This window comes from Equus asinus, chromosome 10, assembly GCF_041296235.1.
Source record: "Equus asinus isolate D_3611 breed Donkey chromosome 10, EquAss-T2T_v2, whole genome shotgun sequence".
Lineage (NCBI taxonomy): Eukaryota > Metazoa > Chordata > Mammalia > Perissodactyla > Equidae > Equus > Equus asinus.
This window is the reverse complement of record NC_091799.1, coordinates 24,463,109-24,489,599: the sequence shown is the minus strand read 5'-3', so window position 1 is coordinate 24,489,599 and position 26,491 is coordinate 24,463,109. Positions and strand designations below refer to the sequence as shown.

At 38.3% G+C, this 26,491-nt stretch overlaps 1 protein-coding gene across 1 annotated transcript in view; it reads right to left on the bottom strand.

The window, feature by feature from the left end:
• The window catches only part of LOC106824223 (complement C5), an 84,473-nt gene extending 67,258 nt beyond the window's left edge, over positions 1 to 17,215 (bottom strand). Inside the window, exons 1-5 of the mRNA XM_014830413.3 lie at positions 17,068 to 17,215; positions 10,333 to 10,525; positions 7,341 to 7,503; positions 3,275 to 3,345; positions 1,889 to 1,980 (exon numbers count right to left, since the gene is read on the bottom strand). Coding sequence (XP_014685899.1) covers positions 1,889 to 1,980; positions 3,275 to 3,345; positions 7,341 to 7,503; positions 10,333 to 10,525; positions 17,068 to 17,132 — 584 coding nt within the window. The 5' untranslated portion in view covers positions 17,133 to 17,215. The remainder of the gene's footprint in view (positions 1 to 1,888; positions 1,981 to 3,274; positions 3,346 to 7,340; positions 7,504 to 10,332; positions 10,526 to 17,067) is intronic.
• Between the last annotated feature and the right edge of the window lie 9,276 nt (positions 17,216 to 26,491).

Below are 26,491 nucleotides of genomic sequence, written 5' to 3'. Positions count from 1 at the left end.
TTAGTAATTAGTTTTTCGTACATTGTGTTATTTTTTTCAGGTATTTTCTCTTAATGTAGTCAATAGCTTTGATTTGAAGAGCTTATCCTCCTTGAGAATTTACTTAATTCTGGAGCTTAATTTTACTAACATCATACTAAAATCTACACTATAGTAGAAAGTCCATAAGAATGTCTCCAGAAATGTAAAACACAGGTCAAGCCTATCCAGATGATAAAAGTGACACTTCACATAAATGAAATTGTGGTTGAAGACAAAGTATGGTTTGTTTAAAGAGGAAAATGACCTGGGTTTCATTAACGACCTTCATTCAAAAGTGTTTACTGAGCACTGGATTAAACACTGGAGATAAAAACTGAGCAGGATTGAAGAGTCACTGTCTTCACAGAGCTCGTGGTCCATGGATGTTCAAATTCCCATGTTTCTATTTACTAGCAGATCCGACTTGGGAAGTTACTTAACTTCAATTGTGAAATGAGAAAAATTATATCCACCCTGCATATTGGTTATGCAATCAATAAAGCTTAACATTACAGTTATTATCATCATCATTATCATTAATTCAATGAACATTTATCAACTGCCTGCTATGCTGAAGTGTTGGAGACACAATAGTGAGCAATACAGACAAGACCTCTATCTTCAAGGAGTTTACAGTCTAGTGGGGAATAAAAAGGCAAGTAAATTAATAAATAATACTTACAGAACTGAGATAAGTGCCACGAGGAAAATGAACAAGAGAGTAAAAGGAAGAGAGGGATTGCATTAGATGGTGCATCCAGGGATAGGCTCTTTGAAAAGGGAGTGTTTACCCTGTGTCCTAAAGAAAGAGAAGCAGCCAGCCTTGTGAAGAGCAAGGTGAAGCACATTCTAAGCAGAGGGGACAACATGCGCAAAGGTACTGGGGATGGGAATGTACTGGTCACGAGAGGCTAACGGAACAAATGGCACAAGATGAAGTTGGAGAAATGATGATAGTTATAAAATAATAAAATCAATTCTGTGCTATAGAGCATGCAGTATTTTTAAAGACATATACAATTTAAAAATTATCCAAATTGTTTAAATCTTTCAATTTCATACAAATTTCTAGAAAATTTTCAGTATAGTGAATTAACTGCAAAATCCCATTTAGAGGGCAGAGCAAAAATGACCATAAAAAGATTTTGCTTTAAAGTTATACTGCAGCCATTTATAGGTATACTTATCTTATTTGTCCTACTCTAAATGCCTTGAAGTCAGGGACTGTGGACTCTTTGTTTCTGTTTTGAATCTCTCATGCCCATTACGCTTAGACCATACCGGGAATGTGTTCACTAAATATTTATTACACTGGGCTCTGTTTAAACATGTTCTTAAATCCTTCAGCATGAGGCCAAATGCTAAATGACTCCGAGAACACCCTCTCTTTTGAAATCTGCCTTCTAGCAGTCTATGCAGCAAAGAATACAGAGGATCAATATTTTTATAGCTCTCAGAGCACACCAGCCTTTTAGTCTATTAGATTAGACCACACGAGCTGTCTACACACCAGTCTAGATAGTCTAGAAGATTCCTTGACGGGTGGAGGGATTGATGGTTTTGACGGAAGAAAAAAGGTTGGGGACTATTTTTGCTTCTTTCAAATTTTAATTTCTGTATGTAAAGAGGATTGATGAGAAGTATTTTTTTTTGAGAAGTATATTTTTTGAAAAAGGAATTTTTTTTTTGCCAGAGACTGAGCCTAGCTTCTCATTAGACTTCGAAAGACTTTGCATATCCTCATGTCCTTCACACTGGCGCCTTTGTTAACACTAGGTGACTCCATTTGACTTGTTATCTGCCTCATAACGAAAAGTTCCAGATGTGCTTTTTAGAGAAAACTTTATTAACAAATACTTTAAAATACTTAGGATTAGATGGAATCTTGAAGTCAGGAAAAGAGACAATTCCAGTATAATCATTTTCTTCCACAATGTCAACTTCTGATCCTTCGGGATCCTTTGAATAAAAACAAACAACTTCAAAGCACATAAACCACATTTGAAAAATTAAGTGATTATATTATCTTTGATACACAGAAATATTTACTAACAAATATCCACATGTTCAAATTAAATATGAAGGAAGAACATGATTTAAATGTTGTGGAAGGCAAACATGGTTCCTTTCAGCTACTTCCCTCCCTCTTTTTGGGCCTTCTTCCATCTCTTGCCTTACCAAAAAAAAAAAGAATTGTATATATCAGTCTCCAGGGTATCTTGGTCTCAATTATCTAGAAGAGACTCTCTATTGCATGACTGAAAAGTAGCTCCTGTTCTATCCTTCTTACTTCTGACTCTCTGCTCTGTCCCTCCTTTTCTAGCAATCCTCCCACTTCTTCTCCACATATCCAAATTCTACTCATTGTTCCAGGCCCAGTTCAAATCTCTTTTCCTCCTTGAAGTGTCCCTTGGCCTCCCTGATCTCTTTGAATTTCTGTAGAGTACAGTCTGTGTCAATAGTTAGCAACCACAATCTTGGAACACTCTGACATTTCACAAGTAATTTGTTACAAAATAGTTAGATATTAAAGTTTGTGAAAGGTTTATAATTTTTCTAAGTTAAAGGATTCAAAGTTATCCTTATACATCACTCTTTTTCACTTGTGTTCTGATAAGTTTTCTGTTTTTTTGAGTAGGAGAAAAGGTGTTGCAGCCTATAGTGAAGGACTATCACTAACACGCCTACTGTTAATAGGTGAGCAGTTATTTTCCCAACAAAATTCGGTAGGGTTGTGACCCAAACTGGGTAAGACCACCGGAGTTGATTGCACGTGTGTCAATGTCATCTGTTATGAATGCCATGGCTGATCAAAGGTTAATAGCTGCTGATCTTTGGCTCATGGTTTAGCACTATTTTTCACAGGTATTAGTATGGTAGTTACTCAACTCTAAGTTCCTTAAGTGTAAGTATCACAGATTGTAATTCTTTTTCTTGAATTGCACAAATCAAAAATCTCATGCATAGTAGGTATTTAACTTAGTGATTTATCGATACTCTTTAAGAAAGAAATCATGAAGGATATATTTAAATTATTTAGTTGACAATCATAACTTGCTGAGATTTTTACTTGAGCTTATTATATCTGTCCATCCTAGAGGTTTAGACCTACAATGTTATGCTTACAGGAGATGTTCAATAACCATTTACTGAGCATTGAATGAGTTCATGAAGTGTTAGGGCAGGGTTACAGGACAATGGATCTTGTCTTGAAGATGAGTTAAATTATTATCTAAATAAATAACATACTTACTATGAAAGTTAAGACAGTTTCTCTTTTGGCTGGCTTCAAGTCATCATTCAGCGAATAAACTCTAACCTTTACTGTAAGAAAAATTGATATCTGCTAAACACAATGGTATTTTTATTTTTTACAATAATGATCCTTAAAAATGATGATTCAATTAAAAAAACCTCAATCACAAAAATCAATGCACAAAAATCCTTATTTAAGAGAAAGAAAAAATTAGTTTACAGACATGTAGATTACTAAAGATTCTTTTCTTTTAAAGAGAATCCTCTTGGATTCCTTTAAAGAGCTACTTGTAGTGAATTTAAAGTTCAGTTCACTTTATTAAGGTATCTTTACATACAAGCTTTTTTTTTTTTTTAAGATTGGCACCTGAGCTAACATCTGTTGCCAATCTTCTCTTTTTTTTTTTCTTTTTCTTCTCCCCAAAGCCCCCCAGTACATAGTTGCATATTCCAGTTGTGAGTGCCTCTGGTTGTGCTACATACAAGTTTTTTGGAACACATATACAGGAAAAATTTAGGCAGTTTTTTATGAAAAATCTTGTAGTAGCGAAATTGATGTTACCATACGAATATATGGGAGTATAATATATTGTCTCATGTTAGACTTGAAGATTTTAATGGAAAATTAGATATTTGATTTAGACATAACACAGTCTTCCACTTAAAGAAACCACCAAGGCCCCAAATTATCCCATTGTTGCTGAAGGCAGCTTTGAATTGTATGGTTTTGTTATATTTCTTGAGCCAGATCCTACAATTGTTCTCTCATGGTTAAAGGACTAATGTCAGGGGCCCAATAATGATTAGTTCTCTTCCATTTCTTTCTGTCAGTTAATCTCCATCTTTTAAACAAACACATCTGTTTATCTTTTAACTCACAGCTGTTTGAGACTGCTGATCTATTTCCCTGCAATGACATCTCGTAATTTCTGTAGGGTTTTCCTGATGCTCAAATCTATTCACGGCCAAAACTTAACTCACAAAATAAAATTGAACTGGCACCATAAACATCTTAATGGGTCAATATTATGCAAAGCTCTACATAAGAAGCCCCGTTAAGCTCTCTAAAATTGGTTTCACTAAGACCATAAGGATCAAAGAAAGATGCTCAGCAAATTCTGCCACCCATCCCCCTGCCCCTCACTCCTGTCTCCATCTCGAATCCTTCCTCCTGCCTGTGAACACATCCTGTCCGGGACTGAGCATCGCTGGGAAGCTGCCAGGCGCAGTAGGTCACAAAAGTTAAGAGCACAGGCCCTGGAGTTCAGAACTTTGCTTTCACTCCTGCCTCTGCCATTTTCCAGTCTGGCCCTGAGCAGGATGCTTAATCCCTCTAAATCTTAGTTCCCTCATCTGTAAAACAGGACTGCTAGTATCCGCTTCATAGTGTTGTGAGAACTAAATAAGGCAAAGCTTTTGCATAGTCTGGCACAAATCAATAAGTGTTTATTATTTTTAAATTATTTTTGTTTTATCATTATTATTTCTACAACTACTACTTGTCTACTTTCTAACCCAGTTTGTGTTCAGGTTAGAAAATTAATCTTGTCTTCCCAGCAATGGCATATTGGAGGTAAGATCAATAAAATTTTTTGTACCAAAGATATGGCTTTAAAAAGTATACTGTTGACAATCATATTGCAATACAAATGTATCAAACCAATATGTTGTACACTCTAAACTTAGACAGTGTTGCATGTCAAGTATAACTCAATTAAAAAAATGTATTGTGTGTCTTCTGTGTGCAGGCACTATGCTAGGCACGGAGGTGTGAGGAGTGGAGTGGAGGAGAGAGGCAAAAACATGATCACACGGGGATATGTAAAATTCCAGGGGTGGGAAGGGCTACAGAGGACATTGCCTGGCTTTCTGAGCATGCAGAAGAGGCAGATGTGAAGTGGTCAGGGAGGTCAGAGAAGGCTGCCCTCTAGACCAGTCCTGCGATGGCATGAAAGGTTGACTAGGAGTTAATGAGGCAAAGGACGGGCATGAATGTACCAGGCAGAGGTACACAGGCCTTAACATCGATTGGAAGCAACTGAAAAGGGGTCCATTTGGCTTGTGTCCACAGATGACAGGGAACATGGTGGGTGATGAAGCTCGAGGGGAAGACAGGATACAGGCTGAATGGAACTGAAGGTTCTGGTCAATACTCTAAAGTCCTTTATCCTATAAAGCCTTGAAGATTTAGGTCTCTATCCTAAAGATGCTTATACTAAAAATCTCTCAAGGATCTTCAGATTAAATGTGTCAGCTGGGATATTAGAGCTATAAATAGCAAGATTTAATCAATTTTTTAAAAAATTACTTTTAAGTAATTCTTTTTCTTCTGTGTAAATACGGCTTTGTGCTACTCCACAGATTAAGTAATAACAGAAAACTCTTACCTAGTGCTTATTCTGTGGTAGTCACTGTTTTAAATGCTTTACATGTAGGAATTCACTTAACTCTCACAGCAACTTTACTAGGTAAGTTCTATTATTATTTCCATTTTATAGATGAGGAAAGTGAGGCTCAGAGAGGTTGAGTAACTTGTGCAGGGTCACAGAACTAATCACAGCCCAAGCTTGGATTGGAACCCAGACAGTTGTCTCCAGAGTGTGCTTTTAACCACTATCCTTCACTTCCTCTCACTAATGGGTCAATATTTAGGAGAAACTTCCCTACGTTTCCTCTGTGATTAGAATAGATGAGGATACCACATCTTACAGTAAAGTCCTCATAGAGAAATAATAAATGAGGCTAAGAAAGGTCCCAGGCTCTTGGTATCAGACTACTTATTGGACAAAGCCCGAAGACCCTAAGTGGTAGGTAGTATCAACAGGACTGAATTAATGAAGATTCCCCTAATACAGGAGGAGGACAAGGGAAAGAATATGTTTATTTCTAGGTATGATTATGTTTAAAAGGGCCCAAGCTTTATGGGCAGAGATTGTTTCCTTGTATACCAAGTCATCTTTGGAGTCAAGAGAGGGTACTATTCTGACAATGATATTTTGTCCAAGACGAGAGAGTAACTCACCCTCTCTAGGCCTTTCCTTTCTTGGCTGATCATAACAGGTGCTCCTGCTGAAATGGCAATGGTGTAGGCCCATTCCACCCCACTATTGTCATCATCAACATCAACCAACATTTAGCAAGTATGCATTATGTGAAAAGTTTTTCAACAAGTCTCGCTGGTCCTGCCTACCTTCCTCTGTTCTTCGCCAATCATATCGTTATTAAAACTTCATGACCTCCTCCTCCCACATACAGTTTTCTCATAATTCCATCTCTGATGTGCTCAAAAGTCAATGATGGCGAGAGGGAGAGATGGAGGAAACAAAAACTTTGCAGACACATGAACATATCTGGACAACATTCTCACTTTCTTGTGTTTTTACCTTTAGTTCATTTGGAATAAATCCAGTTATTCCTCAGTCATAGAGTTTTGCCTAGCTGTCCTGCCCTTTCTCCCTCTAACAGAAGAGCCATGAATATGAAACAATATTCTAACAGGAACTTTCTTAGGTAGATTCCCTTAGAAAATTAATACCCATATATTTCTGTGATCTAGTTTATTCTTTGCTGAAACATCTGATCCCCTAGGGGTGGATTTGTTTTCTGAATTTGAAGATGAGTTCCAAAGTAATGGAATTTATTTATGAACATGGCTCTACAACAAATTATTTTCCCATTGTTAAAATTATATTTACAATTACATATTATATTTGTTTAATAAATAAGATATAACACAACATTTCACAATTTTTAAAAAGCTTTTTTTCTACTTGGAAATAAGTGATGGGGCAGATAATGTAATTGTCAACTTTGTAATTTCCATATGAATTTAAAATTTATATTTAAAATCAAACTTAAATTTAAAATTAAATTCCATTTAATTGTTTATTTAGCAATTTCCATATACACAAAATTAAAAGGGTATTTATAAGTGTAAAAGTCATTGGGAATTGAGACTCCTTTGAGCAAGTTGGAAACCTGTCTCCACTTAATTTCATGTTTTAAAAAGCTCTACAATATAGTGTCAATTCTCCCCCCAGAGAAAGAAGCATCTTATGTCCTACCTGACTGGTGTGGAGTGTAAACAGGCTTATCTGTATGAATGAAGAGAAATCCATTGTCATAGGTTATTGGAATTTTTTTTGCTTTTGAAAAATGCTGTGATACAACATCCAAATACACATGTGAAGCTGAGTTTTGTCCTCCAGACAGTTGTTTGGGTTGTATCTGTAAAAGAAAATGTTGGTGGAAAAGAGTACCATAATTTTAATATTATAAAACATGTTGATTTTCTAAATACCACTGTAATGTCACGAGAACAGACAATAAGTATGTGTATTTAGTCATTTGAAAAATAATAGAGGAGCCAAAATGTAAATAAATTTTACCCAAAGCCCTTCATTGTCAAATATAATAATCAAAATTTAGCTTTAAGCAATTGAAAGTCTTTTCAGTTCCATGTTTCCTAAATTTTACACACATTTAGTGAAAGTACTGCCATGGAACTCTCTTAACAAACTTGTGGCTGACTTTATTAGCCCATATTCACCATTCCCTCAATTCAACATCCTGACTGATGTTAAGTACACTTTGTATTCTATCTGCATCCTTCTGCTCCCGTGGGTTGAGCTGCACACTTTCCAATGTGTGTATGTAATTGTAATTATCCACTTTACATTGCATGATATACAAATTTAATACATATAAAGTAGTAAAAGAAAGGAAAATGTTTCTATGAAAACTTAGGCTTTAGAAACATGTGATAGAAGTTAATCACTAAAATCAACTGCTGTGGAATTAGATATGTGGATACTGTAAACATTTGGAAAACAGGAAGAATCTATAAAGATTTTGCACTCAGATTGCTTTGCAAGTGTCTTTAACTTCTTTCTCCACTTTAAAGAAACAGAAACTGCAGAACAAAGATGATTCGTTAAAGGTGTGACACATCATAAAGATCTGATGCTGTAATGAGTGGACCCATACTTAAAGAAAAGACCTTGGCACAACATCAAACAACTGGCAAACATACATACATTATAATGTTAAGATAAAATTAAATGCTGGAAATATGTATTGATTTTTATGCTTTCCCTTTTACCTTTTCAATTAACCACCTAAATGAGCACTGTTCAATAGAACTTTCTGTGATGATGAAAATGTTGTATATCTATGCTGTCCAGTATGGTGACCGCTAGTCACATGTGGCTATTTGAGCACTGGAATGTGGCTAGTGTGACTGATGAACTAAAGTTTTGATTTTAGTTAAATTTGATTGACAAATTTAAAGGTAACAACCACACGTGTGTGGCTAGTGGCATCAGAGAAGACTGCCTCCTGAAAATAACTCTCCTAGGAAGTGAATTTTAATTCCTAATAAACCTAATAAGTAGAAGTATTTGTTAAGAGGTTAGACTATTTGTCATCGAGAACATTAATGAAAGAATTCCTGCATTTGGTTAGAATTGATTTAGATCAGTGTTTCTCAAACTCAAGTAACATACAGACCCCTTTTAAAGGATAAAAGAGTCCTGGAGGACTCTCAGTGTCGACTTTTTATTATTTACAACATAATAAAATATTATTTTTATTACAGTGTACTTAAATATGTACACACCTAAAACTAGGTATAATTTTCTTATGCTTATGACTTTTATTTAATTATAAAATCAAAACAAATTTATAAAATAAATTCAAAATGCTAAATATTAATATAATTCTAACTCTAAGCTCTTTATACAATTTCAAATTTTAATTTCTTTTTAAAGAACTCACCTTAGAGAAACACTGGTCTAAATGAACCTCAGAGCCCCTTCAAAGTCTAGTCATCTTTAACTTTCTGGTTCATTTTTTAATGTAATCAGAATTTGAAACAATATTTTGGATTTATTTATTCAGTGTGGTGAATAAATAGTAAGTATTGTTACTGCACAAAGGGCACGATCTGCTTGCCATGAGACAAAAGCCAGTCGTCAAGAGGCAAGATAGTGGCAGAGAAAGGGTGTTTTATTACAGGTTGCTAGCAAGAGGGAAGATGGCTGACTAATGTCCAAAAGAACTGTCTTAAGGAGGGCACAGAATCTTGAAGCAGTTACATAGGCCAGTGGGTTATAGGGGAGGGGTTAGGAATGTTGACCCTCTAGTGTTACAGACTGGAAGTTGCCACACCAGGTCTTTCAGTTTTTGTTGACGATGGCTATCAGCATAGACTCTCTTTGGGGGTCATCACATTCCTAAGGAACTCAAAGGAACGAAGTTATCGTCTTATCGTAGCCAGGAAGTACATGTACAAGCAGGGGTCATAAAATCTACAGAGCAGTTAGATCTCCAGGAGTGTGTGCATTTAGCTGGGTTAGTTAGTCAGAAGTCATTCAAAGTTACAATACAGTCTCTTTTCTACAATATGGCTTCCCTTATGTCAACCTTATGTTGAGCTGGTATCAATATGAAGTTATTTTTAGTTATCAGAATTTTTAATAAAAAATGAGTTGCAAGCACTTATCTAACCAAGTTATACTATACTTTCTTAATAGAAGGAAAAGTTATTTGATCCAGGTTTTTCTTTCTATTAGCTACAGGTTGTCAATGGGAGCCATTCACTTTAGTAATCAATAATTTTATTAGTTTTAGAAGCTATAGTGATAGAATATTGGAGTTTAAACAAACAAAGATTAAATAGCATCCATGGGTTTTTGTAGGTGATGCATTCCATATACATCAATATGCATATTCATAATTCTCTACTTCTTTGTAATGGCAATTTTCACAGTAAACAAGTATTTTCAATTTATTTCCAAATATTTTCACATTAGCACAATTTTGTTTTCCAATAAGAATGTTGCAGTTTACATGCATTGCTCAAAAAGCAGATGCAGCTCTCCTATTCAGAATTTTCTGTTTCACCCATATCATCCTCAGCGACTAACATCATCTAATAATCTCACAGTGGAGAGCGGTATAAACGATCAACTCTGTGTGTTATCAATATTCAAACTTTGTAAACATTTTATTGAGAATATTCTCTACGTATAAAGAAAATGAAGGATGAATACATACTGTTAAGATTGCAGAGTTTTGGAATTTGTTTTCTGTGGATAAAGTAACATGGCCTGAAGAGTAAGTAAATTGTTTATCAGGATAACTTTTAATAGACACTGCTGCATCAAATGTTTCGGTGTATCCATAAACTTGAATTACAATATTTTCAGATGCTCCAACACGGAATACTTTTGGTGCTGAAATGACATACCTGTTGAAATAGGGAAAGAGAAGAATCAGTATCTTTATACAATATATTTTGTTATACTTTGGATATTTTTTATCTCACTTGAGAGATTCAATTTAAAATAGGCGAATTTTGTCAACTTAAAAATGATAATTTTAAATCAAAATTTACTTGGGGTCTATGATAATGTCTGTATAGTTTCCAAGAAGAAATAACTGGGAATTAAGACTTGAGAAATAGAGCCAGAGACTTAGTTAACATTTAGAAAAGTACTAATGGCACCTTCCCTGAGCTACTGCAGCAAAGGAAGACTTTTAATGATGTTGACTGGAACATGTAAATAGTGTCAATATTTTAGCCCAAGGAAGAAAAAAACAACATAAGCACCAGTGATTGAATTCCAGCTCTGCCATCTACTGGCTGTGTGCCCACGGTAAAGTCACTAACCCTCTCTGAGACTAAAATAGCTTAACTGTGAAAATACCAGCTTCTTCACCAGACTGCAGTAAGGACAAAATAAGAGCATGTATATGAAAGTACCCAGGATGCTTAGTACTCGATAGATGTTAAGATTCATTAATTTCACTAAGTTAGATGAAAGGAAGTAATCTTAGAAGTACTGTGTTACACTAGTGAGTGGATAAAGAAAAGGATAGAATAAAAGTGAGCTGGGGGAGTGTATTTTGAAAAGGAAGTAGTGATAGAGGTCCTTGAAGAGTGAGTAATTACAATCTTATAACAATAACGGTAATAACAGTAATTGAGTAGTTACCATATATGAGAGGCTGCATTAGCACGTTACATACAACTCTTTTAATCTTTATAACAAGCCAGCGAGGTAGGTACTATTATTATTCCTATTTTACAAGTGATAAGAGGTTAATTGGACCAAGGTCACAGGGCTTGTAAGTGAAGGAGGCAGGACTTTATATGCAGGTCTCTCAGTTGTTCTGTACACAACTGAGGTCAGAGTTACAAGCTATGTTCACAACCATAGGCTGTCCCATCAATTTTGTTTTTCATGTGATTTATCCAAGAATGGAAATGAATCTACATAAGTTTTTGAAATAAAAATTTTAAAAGGTGTGACTTTTGGTTGTTTTATTAAAAGAAAACTTACAAATATAAACTAGGTTATTCATTATGTATCAAAAAAGTATCTAATTTGAATATGAGCACTACATATGCTGCTACATAGAAAAAGAAGTGTGTCTCAATCCAAATGGGCATAGTGATTACTAATTCAAGCAGCAGAACAGGCTTGGGTGCACCTGTCACCCCACCTGGCAGAATTATTGCAGGCTTCTGTCAACATTACAACACTTTTTAAAAAGTCTTTAAAATCAGCGCGTCTTTAGTATCAGTGAAATTAACTTGGAAACAATTAGATCCTTTAAAGCATCTGGCAGTTCTGCTACACGACCATTAATTTGGAATCACTTATAGGCAAATTCTAAGAGAGAAAAGAATCTCCGGACTTCCAACCATCATCTGAATTCCCAACGAACTTAGCTAGGAACAGCAGAAAAGGGGAAAAGTTCAGCTTTGATGATCATAAGGTACATTTACTGAAACCTTATTCTTTACGTATTTTTAAGCACTTTATATGTTTAAACTCACTGTGTTGCTACAACTACTCTGTGAGGAAGGTCTTAGTATCACCCCCATTTTACAGATGAGGAAACTGATAATTAACTTACCCAAGGTCACACAGCTAATAGGTTGTAGAATTAGGAAGTGAACCTTAGCAGCCCGTTTCCTGAATTAACACTTACAGTTGCATACTAAACTGAACTTATCAGGAGTTTTGCAATCAGAAAACTCTAGGGGAGAAAAGCTATTTTAATTTCAGTATTCTCAGAAGTGGTAGATTTTTCAATTAGTCTTGTTTTAATTTTGAATTGTCTATATGGTGGTGGTGGTGAAACATAAAATAGTCAGTGTTTACAAGTCCCTGAAAGATGGCTCTGGATCCACCCATCATACAGATTTTGGTCCTTCGTGATTTGGCAGTAGCACAATCTATCGTACAAAAAATCTCATCTTTTTCTTATTCTCTTTCCTGTTAGTTGCAGAGGATCAGCCCACTGAGCTTGCAGAGATGCAAGAACGTTACTTTGGCCTCTATCTGGAATGTTCTTTCCCCAGATATTTACATGGCATCCTCCCTCACTTCCTTAAAGCTCTGTTTGAATGTCCCCTCCTTGGAGAAGCTTCCCTGGCCACACTTTTTAACAGTGGCCCGTCATTTCTTTATCCTCTTACTCTCCTTTATATTTCCCTTCTTGGCACTAATAACTACCTGACTTTATTTATTCATTCATTCATTTGTTCATTCATTCTTTCATTATTTGCTTCTCCACTAGAATGTAAACTCTATGCCATCTACTATCACCCCAGTGCCTGTCACATGGTAGGTGCTTAATAAATTTTTGTTGAGTCACTCAATCAATTAATTAAGTTAACTGATTACCATGTTGTAAATGGTGCATTCTCACTTTTTCAGAGAAAGAGAGGAGATGCTTGTTAAGGGTCAGGACTGTTTGGTAGAAAGAATTTAGTATCATGGGACCCAGGTTCTAGTCCTAGTTCTGTCACTAATTTGAAGTCATTTAATCTCAATCTCTTGGAACTTCAGCTGCTTGTCTTTCAAAAAGGAATAAACAGGGGCCAGCCTGGTGGCGTAGTGGTTAAGTCCATGAGCTCTACTTTGGTGGCAGCCCAGGGTTTGCAGGTTCAGATCCTGGGTGCCAACCTATATGCCACTCAGCAAGCCATGCTGTGGTGGCATCCTACATACAAAATAGAGGGAGAATGGGGCTGGCCCTGTGGCCGAGTGGTTGAGTTTGTGCACTCTGCTTTGGCAGCCCAGGGTTTCACTAGTTCAAATCCTTGGTTCGGACATGGCACCACTCATCAAGCCATGCTGAGGTGGCATCCCACATGCCACAACTGGAAGGACCCACAATTAAAAATACACAACTATGTATCGGGGAGCTTTGGGGAGAAAAAGGAAAAATAAAATCTTTAAAAAAAAAATAGAGGAAGATTGGCACAGATGTTAGCTCAGCAACAATCTTCCTCACCTAAAAAAAAAAAAAAGGAATAAACAAAAACTACTTAGGTATTGGAGTGACTGTGGCCATGTGAGAAAATCAGATTAGGGGTGGGAGAATGCTATACACTTATGATATTCTAAGTGTATGTTTATAATATATTTTACATATTTATATGTACAGGCATGCCTCAGAGATATTGCTGGTTTGATTCCAGACCACTGCAATAAAACACCACAATAAAAGACATATCGTGATAAAGCATCACAAGAATTTTCTGGTTTCCCAGTGCATATAAAAGTTATGATTACACTATCCTGCAGTCTATTAAGTGTGCAATAGCATTGCGTCTAAAAAAATGTACATACCTTGATGAAAAAATACATTTTTGCTAAAAATGCTGACTATGCTCTGGAACTTCAGGGAGTCATAATCTTTTTGCTGGCGGAAGGTCTTGTCTTCATGTTGATGGCTGCTGACTGATCAGGGTGGTGATGGCTGTGCCAATTTCTTTTTTTTCTTTTTAACAGCCATTTATTTTATTTTATTTTATTTCTTAAAGATGGGCACCTGAGCTAACATCTGTTGCCAATCTTCTCTTTTTCTTCTTCTCCCCAAAGGCCCCCAGTACATAGGTGTATATTCTAGTTGTAGGTCCTTCTGGTTCTGCTATGTGGGACGCCGCCTCAGCATGGCCTGGTGAGTGGTGCTAGGTCTGTGCCCAGGATCCGGGCTGGGGAAACCCTGGGCGGCTGAAGTGCATGAACTTAACCACTCAGCCATGGGGCTGGGCCCTGACAATTTCTTAAAATAAAACAATGAAGTTTGCCACATCGATTGACTCTTCCTTTCACAAATGATTTCTCTATAGCATGGGATGCTGTTTGATAGCGTTTTACTCACAGTAGAACTGGCAAAATTGGAGACCCTGCTGCTGCTTTGTCAACTAAGTTTCTGTCATATGCTAAATCCTTTGTTGTCATTTCAGTAACCTTCACAGTTTCTTTGCCAGGAGTAGACACCATCTCAAGAAATCACTTTCTTTGCTCATCCATAAGAAGCTACTCCTCTTCCATTAAAGTTTTCTCATGAGATGGCAGCAATTCAGTCACATCTTCAGGCTCCACTTCTAATTCTAGTTCTCTTGCTATTTCCAACACATCTGCATTGACTTCCTCCACTGAAGTCTTGAACTCCTCAAAGTCATCGTGAGAGTTGGGACCAACTTCTTCCAAATTCCTGCTAATGCTGATATTTTGACCTCTTCCCATGAATCGCAAATGTTCTTAATGCCATCTAGAGTGGTGAATTATTTCCAGCAGCTTTTCAATTTCAGTTCCCCAAATCCATCAGAGGAATCACTATCTATGGCAGCCATAGCCTTACAAAATTTATTTCTTAAATAATAAGACCTAAAAGTCAAAATTACTCCTTGAAACATGGGCTGCAGAATCGATATTGTGTTAGCAGACATGAAAAAAACATTAATCTCATTGTATACCTCCATCGGAGCTCTTGGGTGAGCAGGTGCATTGTCAGTGAGCAGTAATATTTTGAAAGAAATCTTTTTTTTCTGAGAAGGAGGTCTCAACAGTGGGCTTAAAATATTAAGTAAACCATGTTGTAAAAAGATGTGCTATCATCCAGGTTTTGTTCTTCCATTTATAGAGCATAGGCACAGTAGTTTTCACATAATTCTTAAGGGCCCTACAATTTTCAGAATGGTAAATGAGCACAGACTTACTCACCAGCTGCATTAGCCCCTAACAAGAGAGTCAGCCCGTTCTTTGAAGCCATTGACTTCTCCTCTCTAGCTATGAAAGTCCTAGATGGCATCTTCTTCCAGTATAAGGCTGTTTCATCTACATTGAAAATCTGTTGTTTAGTGCAACCCCCTTCATTAACTACCTTAGCTGGATCTTCTGGAGAACTTGCTGCAGCTTTGACATCAGCACTTGCTGCTTCTCCTTGCACTTTTATGTTATGAAGATGGCTTCTTTCCTTAAACCTCATGAACCAACTTCTGCTAGCTTCAGAGTTTTTTTTCTGTGGCTTCCTTGCCTCTCTCAGACTTCACAGAATTGAAGAGAGTTAGGGCCTTGCTCTGGATTAGGCTTTGGTTTAAGGGAATGTTGTGACTGGTTTGATCTTCTATGCAGACCACTAAAACTTTCTCCATATCAGCAATAATGCTGTTTTGCTTTCTTATCATTTGTGTGTTCACTGGTGTAGCACATTTAACTTCCTTCAAGAACTCTTCCTTTGCATTCACAACCTGGCTAACTGTTTGGTGCAAGAGGCCTAGCTTTTGGCCTATCTCAGCTTTCAACACACCTTCCTCACTAACCTTGATCATTTCTAGCTTTTGACTTAAAGTGAGAGATGTGTGACTCTTTCTTTCACTTGGACATTTAGAGGCCATTATAGAGTTATTAACTGGGTTACTGTCAATATTGTTGTGTCTCAGGGAACAGGGATGCCTAAGAAGAGGGAGAGAGATGGGAATGGCCGGTTGGTGGAGCAGTCAGAACACGCGACATTTATCAATCAAGTCGCCATCTTACATCTGCGCAGTTCATGGCGCTCCAAAACAATTACAATAATAACATCAAAGATCACTGATCACAGATCACCATAATACAATAATAACGAAAAAGGTTGAAATATTGCAAGAAATACCAAAATGTGACACAGAGACACGAAGTGAGCAAATGCCACTGGAAAAATGGTACCGACAGACTTGCTTAATGCAGGATTGCCACAAACATTCAAACTGTAAAAAAATGCAGTATCTGGGAAGCACAATAAAGTGAGGTATGCCTGTATACATTTATGGCAAACGGAAAAAAATTGAAGTGGTAAAGAAGAGTCCTTAATACAAGTCCTGCTTCTGTCTCTCTCTAGTGGTGCGACCTTTGGCGTATCACGTGCCCTGCTGGATTTATCCTTATATATGAAATGAGTAGGTTCCTTTAGATACTCTAGATCCTTTTCAGTACTAAAATGTTATTTCTAGATATGAGATCAATATTTTTAAGACACAGTTTAAAATACACAGTATTTCAATAATAATACTAAAATTTGTGAAGAATTAGCTCATAAATTTGGAAGTAATGACAACAATAGTTTTTCAAATCACAGTACTAGAACTGATCTCCAAGTAATCCTGCTTTACTGTGTACAGTACACACAAAACTATGCCCCAAATGGAAATAAGCAATAAATGCCAAGAAAGTTTATTATCTTGAGGTTATTTTGTACTTTTTTTGAAGAGGAATTTGAATAACTTATGTAAATTTTTATAAATAACAGTTCCATAAAGCTGTCATGTTGTTCGCCACTCATCAAATCAAAATGCATCCATGACTTTCTCATTCAGAGATGAGACTATCCACTTGGTGTTTTCAAAAGTAGAGAGTTATTTTCAAATTAACACAGTCTGTTGAATTTACTTTTTTGCTCATCACAACTAAGATGTATTCAAAAATGAAGATGGGTTCTTTTACTTACGTTTGCTCCTGTCCCCAACTTTTCCCCAGGAAGATTAAAAAACAAAGTATGCCCCAAAGGCCCATGGCTGGAGGTAGCAGTAAACCATGGATGTAACCTTCTTGAAGTTACTCTCTTCTTAAATAAACTGAGCTTGAAGGCTTTGGGTAAGTTAGTTTACTGGTTAATTATTAATGTCAGAGAGAGGGACTTCTAAATAGGAAAGCTAAGTAGGCACTGAAACACCCTTTAATGCCCAGGTATAAAGAGAGGAGATATTTTATAGGGACTTACACCTAAAGAATTTATTTTGATTAATACAAATAAAGGGATTCTAACATCAGAGTCTGGCACTATGACGAATGGCTCAAAGCTAAACTAGTAAGTTGCATTGCCTTTGGCCATCCCTCTCTTGACCAGGCAATTGCTCTGATGTTGTATCATGTGTGAGCACGCCTCTGGTAGATCCACTCTGATACTGACGGGGACCCACCTGGATTTAGCTTCAAGTTGAGGCGATTTTAGAATGTGTCAGGTTTAGACAGGGTTCATGAGGTGGTCTTCCTAGAGGAAACCTAAGCGGTAGGGTCGTTGGCACTGGGAATGGTCTAAGGATAAGATGGATATGCAAAGCAGGTCTTCAGAATATTCCTTGGTCTGTTCCAGTCTACAGAAGAAGTTGAACATTAGGTGGAGGAAAGATTGTGACCAGCAAAGAAATTGCCATGGTTAGGACGCTGGCATCATTCTCTAGGAAATAAATAACCAATCAGATACTTCAGTAATATCTATTAATTCATACACCAGAAATTCAAAATTTGAATTTGTTCAGACACAGAATGTGTCTTTCTTTTTTAAAAAATAAACTCATGTTATACTTTTCAGGGAGGATTTTAACAATTTTAATATAAGAGCTCAAGAAAAATGAAGCTTCCTATAACAAATGAATCTAGTAATTAATTTAGAATAAAATAGAATTTTATCTTTAAGATTTTTGTGTTTTATTTTCTCTAGAAAAATTTTTATTTACTACCTTCCTTTTATTAGCACTCACTTCTACTCTAGTATAGAATAGGTATTCTATTTTAAAGCAGTAAAATGGATTTCTCTAAATGTTTTTCTATAATTTAGATGTTTTATGGTCACATTGGCATTCCTTGCTTTGAATTAATAAAGTTCTATTTTGCCAACACTTTCATACTGAAGTCACTAGAAAAAAAGATGCACAAGATAACACTTGATATACAAATTTCACTAAAGGTCTCTCTTGCATGTGTTATTGAAATGCAAAAATCTGCCACTATTGTCTGAACATCTAGCCCATTTATTTCAAAAGGAAATCTGTAAAATGATTAAACTGAGTTGCGAAAGATGGGTCAGGTTAAAACAAACAAAGTACTTTGCCATCATTTTCGGGAAAAGATATTTAGCAGAAAGCAAGAACACTCAAATCATCATAGATAATATTTGTATTTTAGGTACCGGGAAGTTTGTTTGCTTGTATTATAGAGTCAATGTTGATAAATGATATTTGCAAACCACTGACATGTTTCTCTGGTAGAAAACATTTAAAAAATGATGGATCTCGAAGGTTCTCAGTAGCACTAAAGTTCAACAATTTATAGATCCTCAACTGTGTTTAACTAAAATGTTTTATCTACACAGTTCAAAGATGGGTTCTTCTTTACATTATGAAATGTCCACCTTTAGGGGAGTCTGGCTTTATACAAACGCTGCGTCTCTGAAAGAGGAGAATCCAGGTCTGGCAGAAACTTCGGTGGTCACCTGACCTTCCTGCTAACGCCGCCTCAAATCTACCCTCAAGATCGAGACCAAATAAATGACTTCACTCGGTTCACAGGCCCTTCCTGATCCGGGCCCCACTTGATTCTCCAGCCTCAATGTTCCCTTTCTTCACTCCAGCCGAGTAGCTGAATTACTTGTTACCATTCTCTGAAGTCATCATGACATGAAGGTGCTCCTAGCAGAGTAATAAACAGTCAGCCAAATACTATTACTATTATTTGTAACCTATTCCTACCTTTGATTTGATGTGCCTTTGGAAACATGGGTCAAATAAATGGATTACCGCTACCATCACCGCAGAATGAGACTCACTCAGAGTCTATTTAAGTGCTCGACCATAACACCAGTGTGCAAGGGAATCTTGGGGCACAAACTACATTCAGTTGGGGTACATTATAAGTAAACATCTCTCACTAGTCATTTGTCTTACTACATACTTAAATGGATGTTAAAAAGACATTTAGCTACAAAAAGCTTATTGAAACAAAGTCTTATAGGGAAGTGAAACGTGTAGAACAGTTAGAATAGAGGTGTCCAAGTGAGCAGAGTACGCTCTGCCCACGTGCTCCCCCAAGTGGCCCTTGAGGAGGCTCCATGGGAACCCTTGGGTCCCCTGACACATGGTTTAAAAACCATTAACTTAAAACACCAAACAACCTCTTCCAAGCGTTCTCGTTTCACTTGGTCCATTCCTGTTACTTCCTTCTGCCAATATCCCCAAGTCCAGCTTGAAATTAGTTTTTCAGTCGATCAGGCCAAAGGAGGGACCAACCTCTTTTCTCCTTGTGCCCAAGATCCACTGCTTTAACTGAAAGTTAAAAATCCCTCTCCCAAGTGACTCGCACTAGCAGGGCCAAGCCCTCTAAAAGCCCCTTGTTCTTCACAATCCTGCTCCTGTATCCCACATCCAAGACCCTGGTATCCCAACATCGCATCAGGAATTCACCACAGACGCCAAGAACCCTAGTAGAGGGTAGCGGAAAAATAGACGCTCCAGGTAACACCCTAGAAAAATTTCTCACATCTGCCTAAGGAGACTAGGAATGCTCTTTGTAGCATTATTTGTAATAGCCAAAATTTGGCAGCAACTTAAAACAATGGAAAAATGATAAATACATTACTGTATATTCATGCAATGGAATGTGATGTTGGCTGATAAAACCAACTTGCAGAACGACATGAAGAGCATATAATAACATTTCTATTTATATAAGTTTAAAAACATACAAAGCAATGTCATTGTTTACAGACATTTATATCAGAAATAATGACACAAACATATGATAATGAAAGGCAAATACTAAATCTGGATGGTAGTTATGTCTGGGAAGGGAAGGAGAAATTTGGGGCAGCAGAAAGGTACATGCTTCCACTGTACCCATTACCTTTTGTTTTAAAGGAACATCTGAAGCCAGTATGGCAATATCTTACAAATAATTCAGTAAAGTTTAGTGGTAGTTATATGGGTGTTTGATAGATCAGTCATTGTACTTTTTGAAAAGTTTGAGATAGTTCATTGAAAAAAAAGTATGGTTTGGAGTGAGGCAGCCTTGAACTCAAATCCTGGTTCTGTCTAACTAGCTACGTGATCTTGGGCAACTTGAAATGCTTTGAGCCTCAGTTTTGTCGTCTATAAAATCAAAATAATAATACCTTGTAGAGCTGATGGGAGAATGAAATGACACGTGTAAAGTTCTGGGCACACAGCATGAACCTGGTTTAAGACATATTCCTGATCTTCTACTCTTTTTTTAAAAAAAATACGTGCATAGGATCATAGCAATCTGTATTTCATACAGTTCTACCCTCTTGGCAGCAGCCAGGCAGAACGCAACACCAACAGACTCATGACTCTTACGATGGAAGAACGTCTTTATTACTAAGCCCAGCAGAATTTCGTCCCCTCCACCTTCTTTGTTTGCATGTTTGCTGTCAATTGAAGGTCTGGGATTAAATGACTAACATCTTAAGAGTCCGTCTAATGGCTACATCCTCAGAGTCTGACATTCTAATTTAGACAGCAAAGGGACACAGAAAAGTTCCCACGGACCAGAATCCTTTTAAGAAGCATTTTAAAAATTTTATCTTGTTTACGGCATTGATTGCCATTAGCAGATTATGTATAACCTGCTGCTTTATCTCATAAACTGTAACAGGTCTTTGCTCAGAAATATCCACCTCACTCTGACCGTTATGCAAGATGTTGTTTGAAACATTTTTCTTCCTTCCTGGAATAGGTCTAGTAATTAAGAAAGGCCATAAATGTTAATTCACCATCTAGACAAGACCTACAAACTCCACTGCATTTTAACAGGTGCTATATGAGATTCAGGCATGGGGGACAAGTTTCCAACCTTTATCCCAAGCTTATGCAAATAATGACAGCACAATAGCTACCAATTAACGTGTAACAGTTATTGTAATAATTAACTTACGTAAATTGTCTTTAATCTTCACAACCACTCTGAAGGGTTTTACTACCTCAGGTTACCAAAGAAGAAACTAAGGCTCAGAGAAATATAGTGACTTGCCTCAGGGAACAGACACATCTAGTAACTAGAGATGGGGATTTGACTGCATTGGGATCAGCAGGAAAAAGAAGGGAGAGATACCAAACCACGCTGAAGTCTTACCTCCTCTTTGCCACCTCCTCCAGCTACTTTGTCTGTAACTGGTTCTCCACGTTATAAACTCTTAAGGAATTTATAGCCTGGTTCACACATTTCAATTCTTGTTTATATACTATTGTACATTCTAGGCAAAGGTTCAAAGGTACAAGATGGGAGTGAGTGTGACATAAGTGAACAACCCATCTGCCTTATGTCTGGTTCCTTCCTCACAAGGTGCTGGGGTAAAACTGGCTCAAGTGACAACCAGGCAATTGGCAGACTGGAGAGAGTACCTGAAAAGGCTAGAGGTGGGAAGAGCCAGAGAACGGCTGGGTAAGCCACGTCCTAGGGAACACAGTGGTTCAAATCCAAGGGCGGATGAATTGGTATCTATGTTCCAAGGGGTAACTGAAGAAAGCTGCTGCTCAAACTCCTCCTGGAAGTCATCAGAGTCGTGGGTTTGGAATAGCATGTCCTAAAAGGCCACTTCAGGTTCCTGAATCAGAAATGCAATAGGAGAGGACCTCAGAGCAGGGATTTGGGGGAGGTGGAAAATAATGTCAAAAGTGTCCATGATGGAATGCAGTTAAACACATTTTCTTCAGAGAAAACAAAAAGAGACATGAATAAAAGGTGGCCACTCTTCCTTTATCTCTCACAGTTTTATAACCTTACTGAAGCTGTTCTTTCTATACCCTAGAACTTCTAATGGATCAAGCTCAGCCCGTTAACCAATTCTTTGGCTCCACCATCCCACACTTTTTCAGACAATCTTACTTCTTGTGCAGCATAAGTTCTCTTATCTAATTCTAATACCTGTTACTCATCCATGCTCATCTTCTCATCCAGTGGGCTAGATGTGGTAGCCAGTCTCCAAGATGGCCCCCAAAGTCCTCACTTCCCTGTTATTGGTGGCCCTGTGTGGTCCCCTCCCACACTGTATCAGGTTTGGTCCATGTGACCAATAGAATACAACAAAAGCAAAGATGTGTGACTTCTGAGGTTGGGTCATACAAGACCTTGCTGTCCTCACCTGGCTTTCTCTTGGGTTGCCTGCTCTGGGGGAAGCCGGCCACCATGTAGTTAGGACACTCAAGAAGCCTAGGGAGAGGCCCATGTGGAAAGGAACTGAGGCCTCCTGCCCAGAGCCATGTGAGCAAGCCACCATGGAGGTAAATCCTCCAGCCCCAGTCACACCTTTAGGTGACTGCAGGCCTGGCTAAGATCTTTACTGCAAACTCATGAGAGAACCCAAGTCAAAATTGCCCAGCTAAGCCATTCTCAAATCCCTGCCCATAAAAACTGTGAAGATAATAAAGGTTTGTTGTTATTTTAAGCCACTAAATTTGGGGGTAATTTATTACACAGCAGTAATTAACTTGTACACTAGAATAGCTGTTTCTCTAAAGATGCAACTCTCGTGAAAGCGCCTTGCATTGGTTACCACCACTAATGGGCACTTGCTCCTCGGTCATCAGCAGTTTAATTTGCAAGTGTACTTTTAAGTTCTTAAAGAACAGCCGACTCAGAGGCCCACTTAAAAGCGCCACCTGCTGGTGGTAACTTAACAGCATCCCAAAGCAACTGGAATAATTGGTGCTGACGGCCAGTGCCTCTCTCCCTTTATCAACTCCTTTCTTTCTGCCTGCAAATATGCAAAAGTCTCTGTTACTACAAAAAGAAAGCCAAATATCACAAACCTTTCAGTGCTTTTTTTCCCCTAAATCACTGCCAAACCTCTCAAAAGTTTAGTCTGCCCTCCCACCCCCACCCGAGACTGCTTCATGGAGATCTTCATGGAAGTTAGATAGAAAGAAAATAAGAAATGAATAAAGTGATTGCTTAGCAGCAGAGGCCACTTGATGTTGGTTGGCATGATTTGGCATTACCCTACTTTACAGACAAATAAACTGATGACCAGAAAGGGTTAAAAGGAAGGAAGGAAGGAAAGAAGAAAGCCCAGAATCACACAGAAGGAAGTAGCCAGGGCCACCTGTACAATTTGAGGGTCCCAGTGCAAGATGAAAATGTAGAACCACTTGTTTAAGAAGCTAGAAAAAAGTGGTGTTAAAGGTATTAAAACATAAAGCCTTTTCCTTTCTTCTGTGGTCTCTCCCTCAACTTGCCATGGTGTTTTTTTTTTTTTTTATTTGCTATATAACGTCATTCTAAATAAAGGAAAATTACAATTTTAAATTAATGGTATGAATTTTTCCATTCATCTTTATATTATGCAATGCCAGTTTTAAATGCAAATATGAGAGCATTTAATTTGTATGTGGAATCACCAAAATGACACAATTCATATTTCATAGCTCATGCATGCATATATATTTCATTCTTATTGGGGTAGTGGAAACGCTGCACAAACTCACTCAACTGTTTTAATTTTACTTCTTGATATGTATGTATTCTACCAACACTCACTACCTTTGCTTACTGATGGATAAGGAAGGCCTGAAAGGAGGAGGAACTATGGGTTTTAGAAAGGGTCTATATGTCATCGTATTTAGTGTAAGGGGTTGGCTAATACAGAGTAGTAACACGAGCAAGAAAGAATATGATAAGGTTCCTCAGTCATTTGTGTTTCTGAAGACACCACTGCCTTCTTCCCACACTCATTACAAGTTCTGGTTCCAGCGAAAAATGTGGCCTCCAGGTATTGTCAGCATCCCTGCTTGCTCAGTCATAGACATGACACACTTACTTTGTACTCACAGTGAGTCTCACTAACCTTCTGCACATAGTGGGTTCACTGGAATTCTGTGTCCACAGGGTATTGTAAATGCTCTATGTGAATGGGGCGGCAAGGAATGGTGACACATGTCATATTGCCCATATTGTCTCTATTTACACGCATGCTCCATTGTCCCACCAGACTTAGCTTATAAAACACAAGTTGAAAGATAACATTATTAATAATTTCAACAGCAATGACAAAGCATTAAATTAAGTGTGGCGCCCTTCTGAGTGCTGGGCCACGTGCCACTGCACAGGTCGCACACCCACAAAGCCAGCTCTGAAATAGCTAAACCAAGAGTGAACTCATATCTGACTCCAAAGGCAGGTCTCTTATCCCATCGCCTGGAGTCTTCGCAAGTCAAACAGGGCAAGGCATTGGCAGAGTGATCAAAGAATGTCAAGAAGATGAGAGAGTTTTAGGAGGCTGTAATAGACAATATCAGACTGCTGGCCTTAGCTCTAGGATGGTTAGAGAAGTTCCTGAAGATATAAAGGGCTGAGGACTAGGAGAGTGGGGAGGGGTAAAGGGATTAAAGTCTGGGAGGAGAAGGATGAGGAGGTAGAAAGGCTTGGGAAGGCTATGGTTGTCAGAAGGACAGAACAGCCCAGTTACTTTCAGCAGACTTACAGACTGACAGGAGTTATGACCTAAAAGGATGTCAGTTCCCAAGCGTGTAAGAGACAACGTCCTAACCTGTAGATGCTTAGGGAACATTCATTTGGGTGGCCAGCGTCTACAGGGTACCTTCAAAAAGGGTCAAGACCAGAGAGACAGCCAGTTTTAGGGATCGGACAAAACGATGTCACAACAGGTAGGTCACCCTGGGATGCATTCCTCAGGAGGCCGCGCAGGAGGTCAAATTAAGGAGGGCTACTGGCAAAGAGGTAGTCGCTAGCTACAAGGCTGAGGCCAGGGGACAGCCGCGATGGAGGTAGGGTCTCTGATCAAGAAACAGACCACGAGGGGGAGTCATTGTCTAATGGGTACAGAGTTTTTGTTGTAGATGATAAAAAGTTTTGGGTATAGATGGTGGTGATGGTTACACAACATTGTGAATGTATTTAATGCTACTGAGTTGTACACTTATGAATGGTTAAAATGATAAACATTCTGTTATATATATATTTTACTACAATTTTTTTAAACCTGAAAAGCAAAAACAAAGAAAGAGACTGGGGTATTACATTTACCAAACGGGGGAGGAGGCAGAAGTTCAAGGATTAGAATCAAGGTGTATGTAATATGAGGAAGGAGAAAGAGATGCCAATATCTACATCACGTGCACTCAGCATCTTAATAACATCTTGCCTCCAGACCAGGTAGAATCACTTCTGGGAGCTCTGCATTTTTCTCTTAGGAAAATCAAATCGTGGATGATGGTGGATGTGATCTGGCTGGGGTGAGGGTGGGGGCTCTTAAAGGCTTTTTTCTCCTCCTCTCTCAGGGAAGGAAGCAAAGCAGCTCGACGTGGACACCTCCGGCAGCCCCTGCACTGCCTGGGCAGGTCTCCCCACCTGAGTAGCTACTGTGCCAGGTCCTGTGATGGACCCTGGGCCTGAGACCACAGGGATTTGGGCAAGGTGGAGGGTGAATTTTGTCATGTGAGAGGGGGCCCCTCGCACCAAGCCCCAGCTCAGGCCACGGCTAAGGGGCTCCTAAGCTGTAAGGTTTAGGTGCAGAATTGCCTTTCAGAATCCCCTCCTGGCCCTTGGAACCTCAGCCCTGGGCACCACATTGGATCTAGCTTCCAGTGTGCTTGGAGAAAAGGCCCAAGTTCACATCTAAGCCCTCCCTTTTAGGAGTCAGGTCCTCAGGTCCCCTTGTGAAATTGGTGGAGTGCATCTTGGTCATCCCTGGCTTGGGAATGAAGGATGTGGTAGAGAGGGATGGGAATGGTGCAGGGTGAGGTGCTGGGACAAGGTGGAGAGATGATTGCGTTGTCATTAGGGATGGAGAGAGATGAAGGCTATCCTTAATCAGACAGAGAAGTTTGACAGTTGGGATGATACTTGAAGGAGAAAAGAGGAGAGAGCATTGAGATTTAGGTGCTCCTGCAGTTATTCATTCAACAAATGTTTACTGAGCACGTACAATGTGCCAGACACTGGGCTAGGGGGTGGGGCAGCAGTAGGGAACTAGACAGGATGCTCAAGGAGCTTGGGGTCTAGTGCTGAAGACAGATCATCAAACAAGCAGTTAAACCAAACTGTGATGAGCATTATGATGGAGGAACTGGGCAGGGCCAGGGAAGAAAAATGAGTTCCTATTAATTAGAATTAAATTCTGG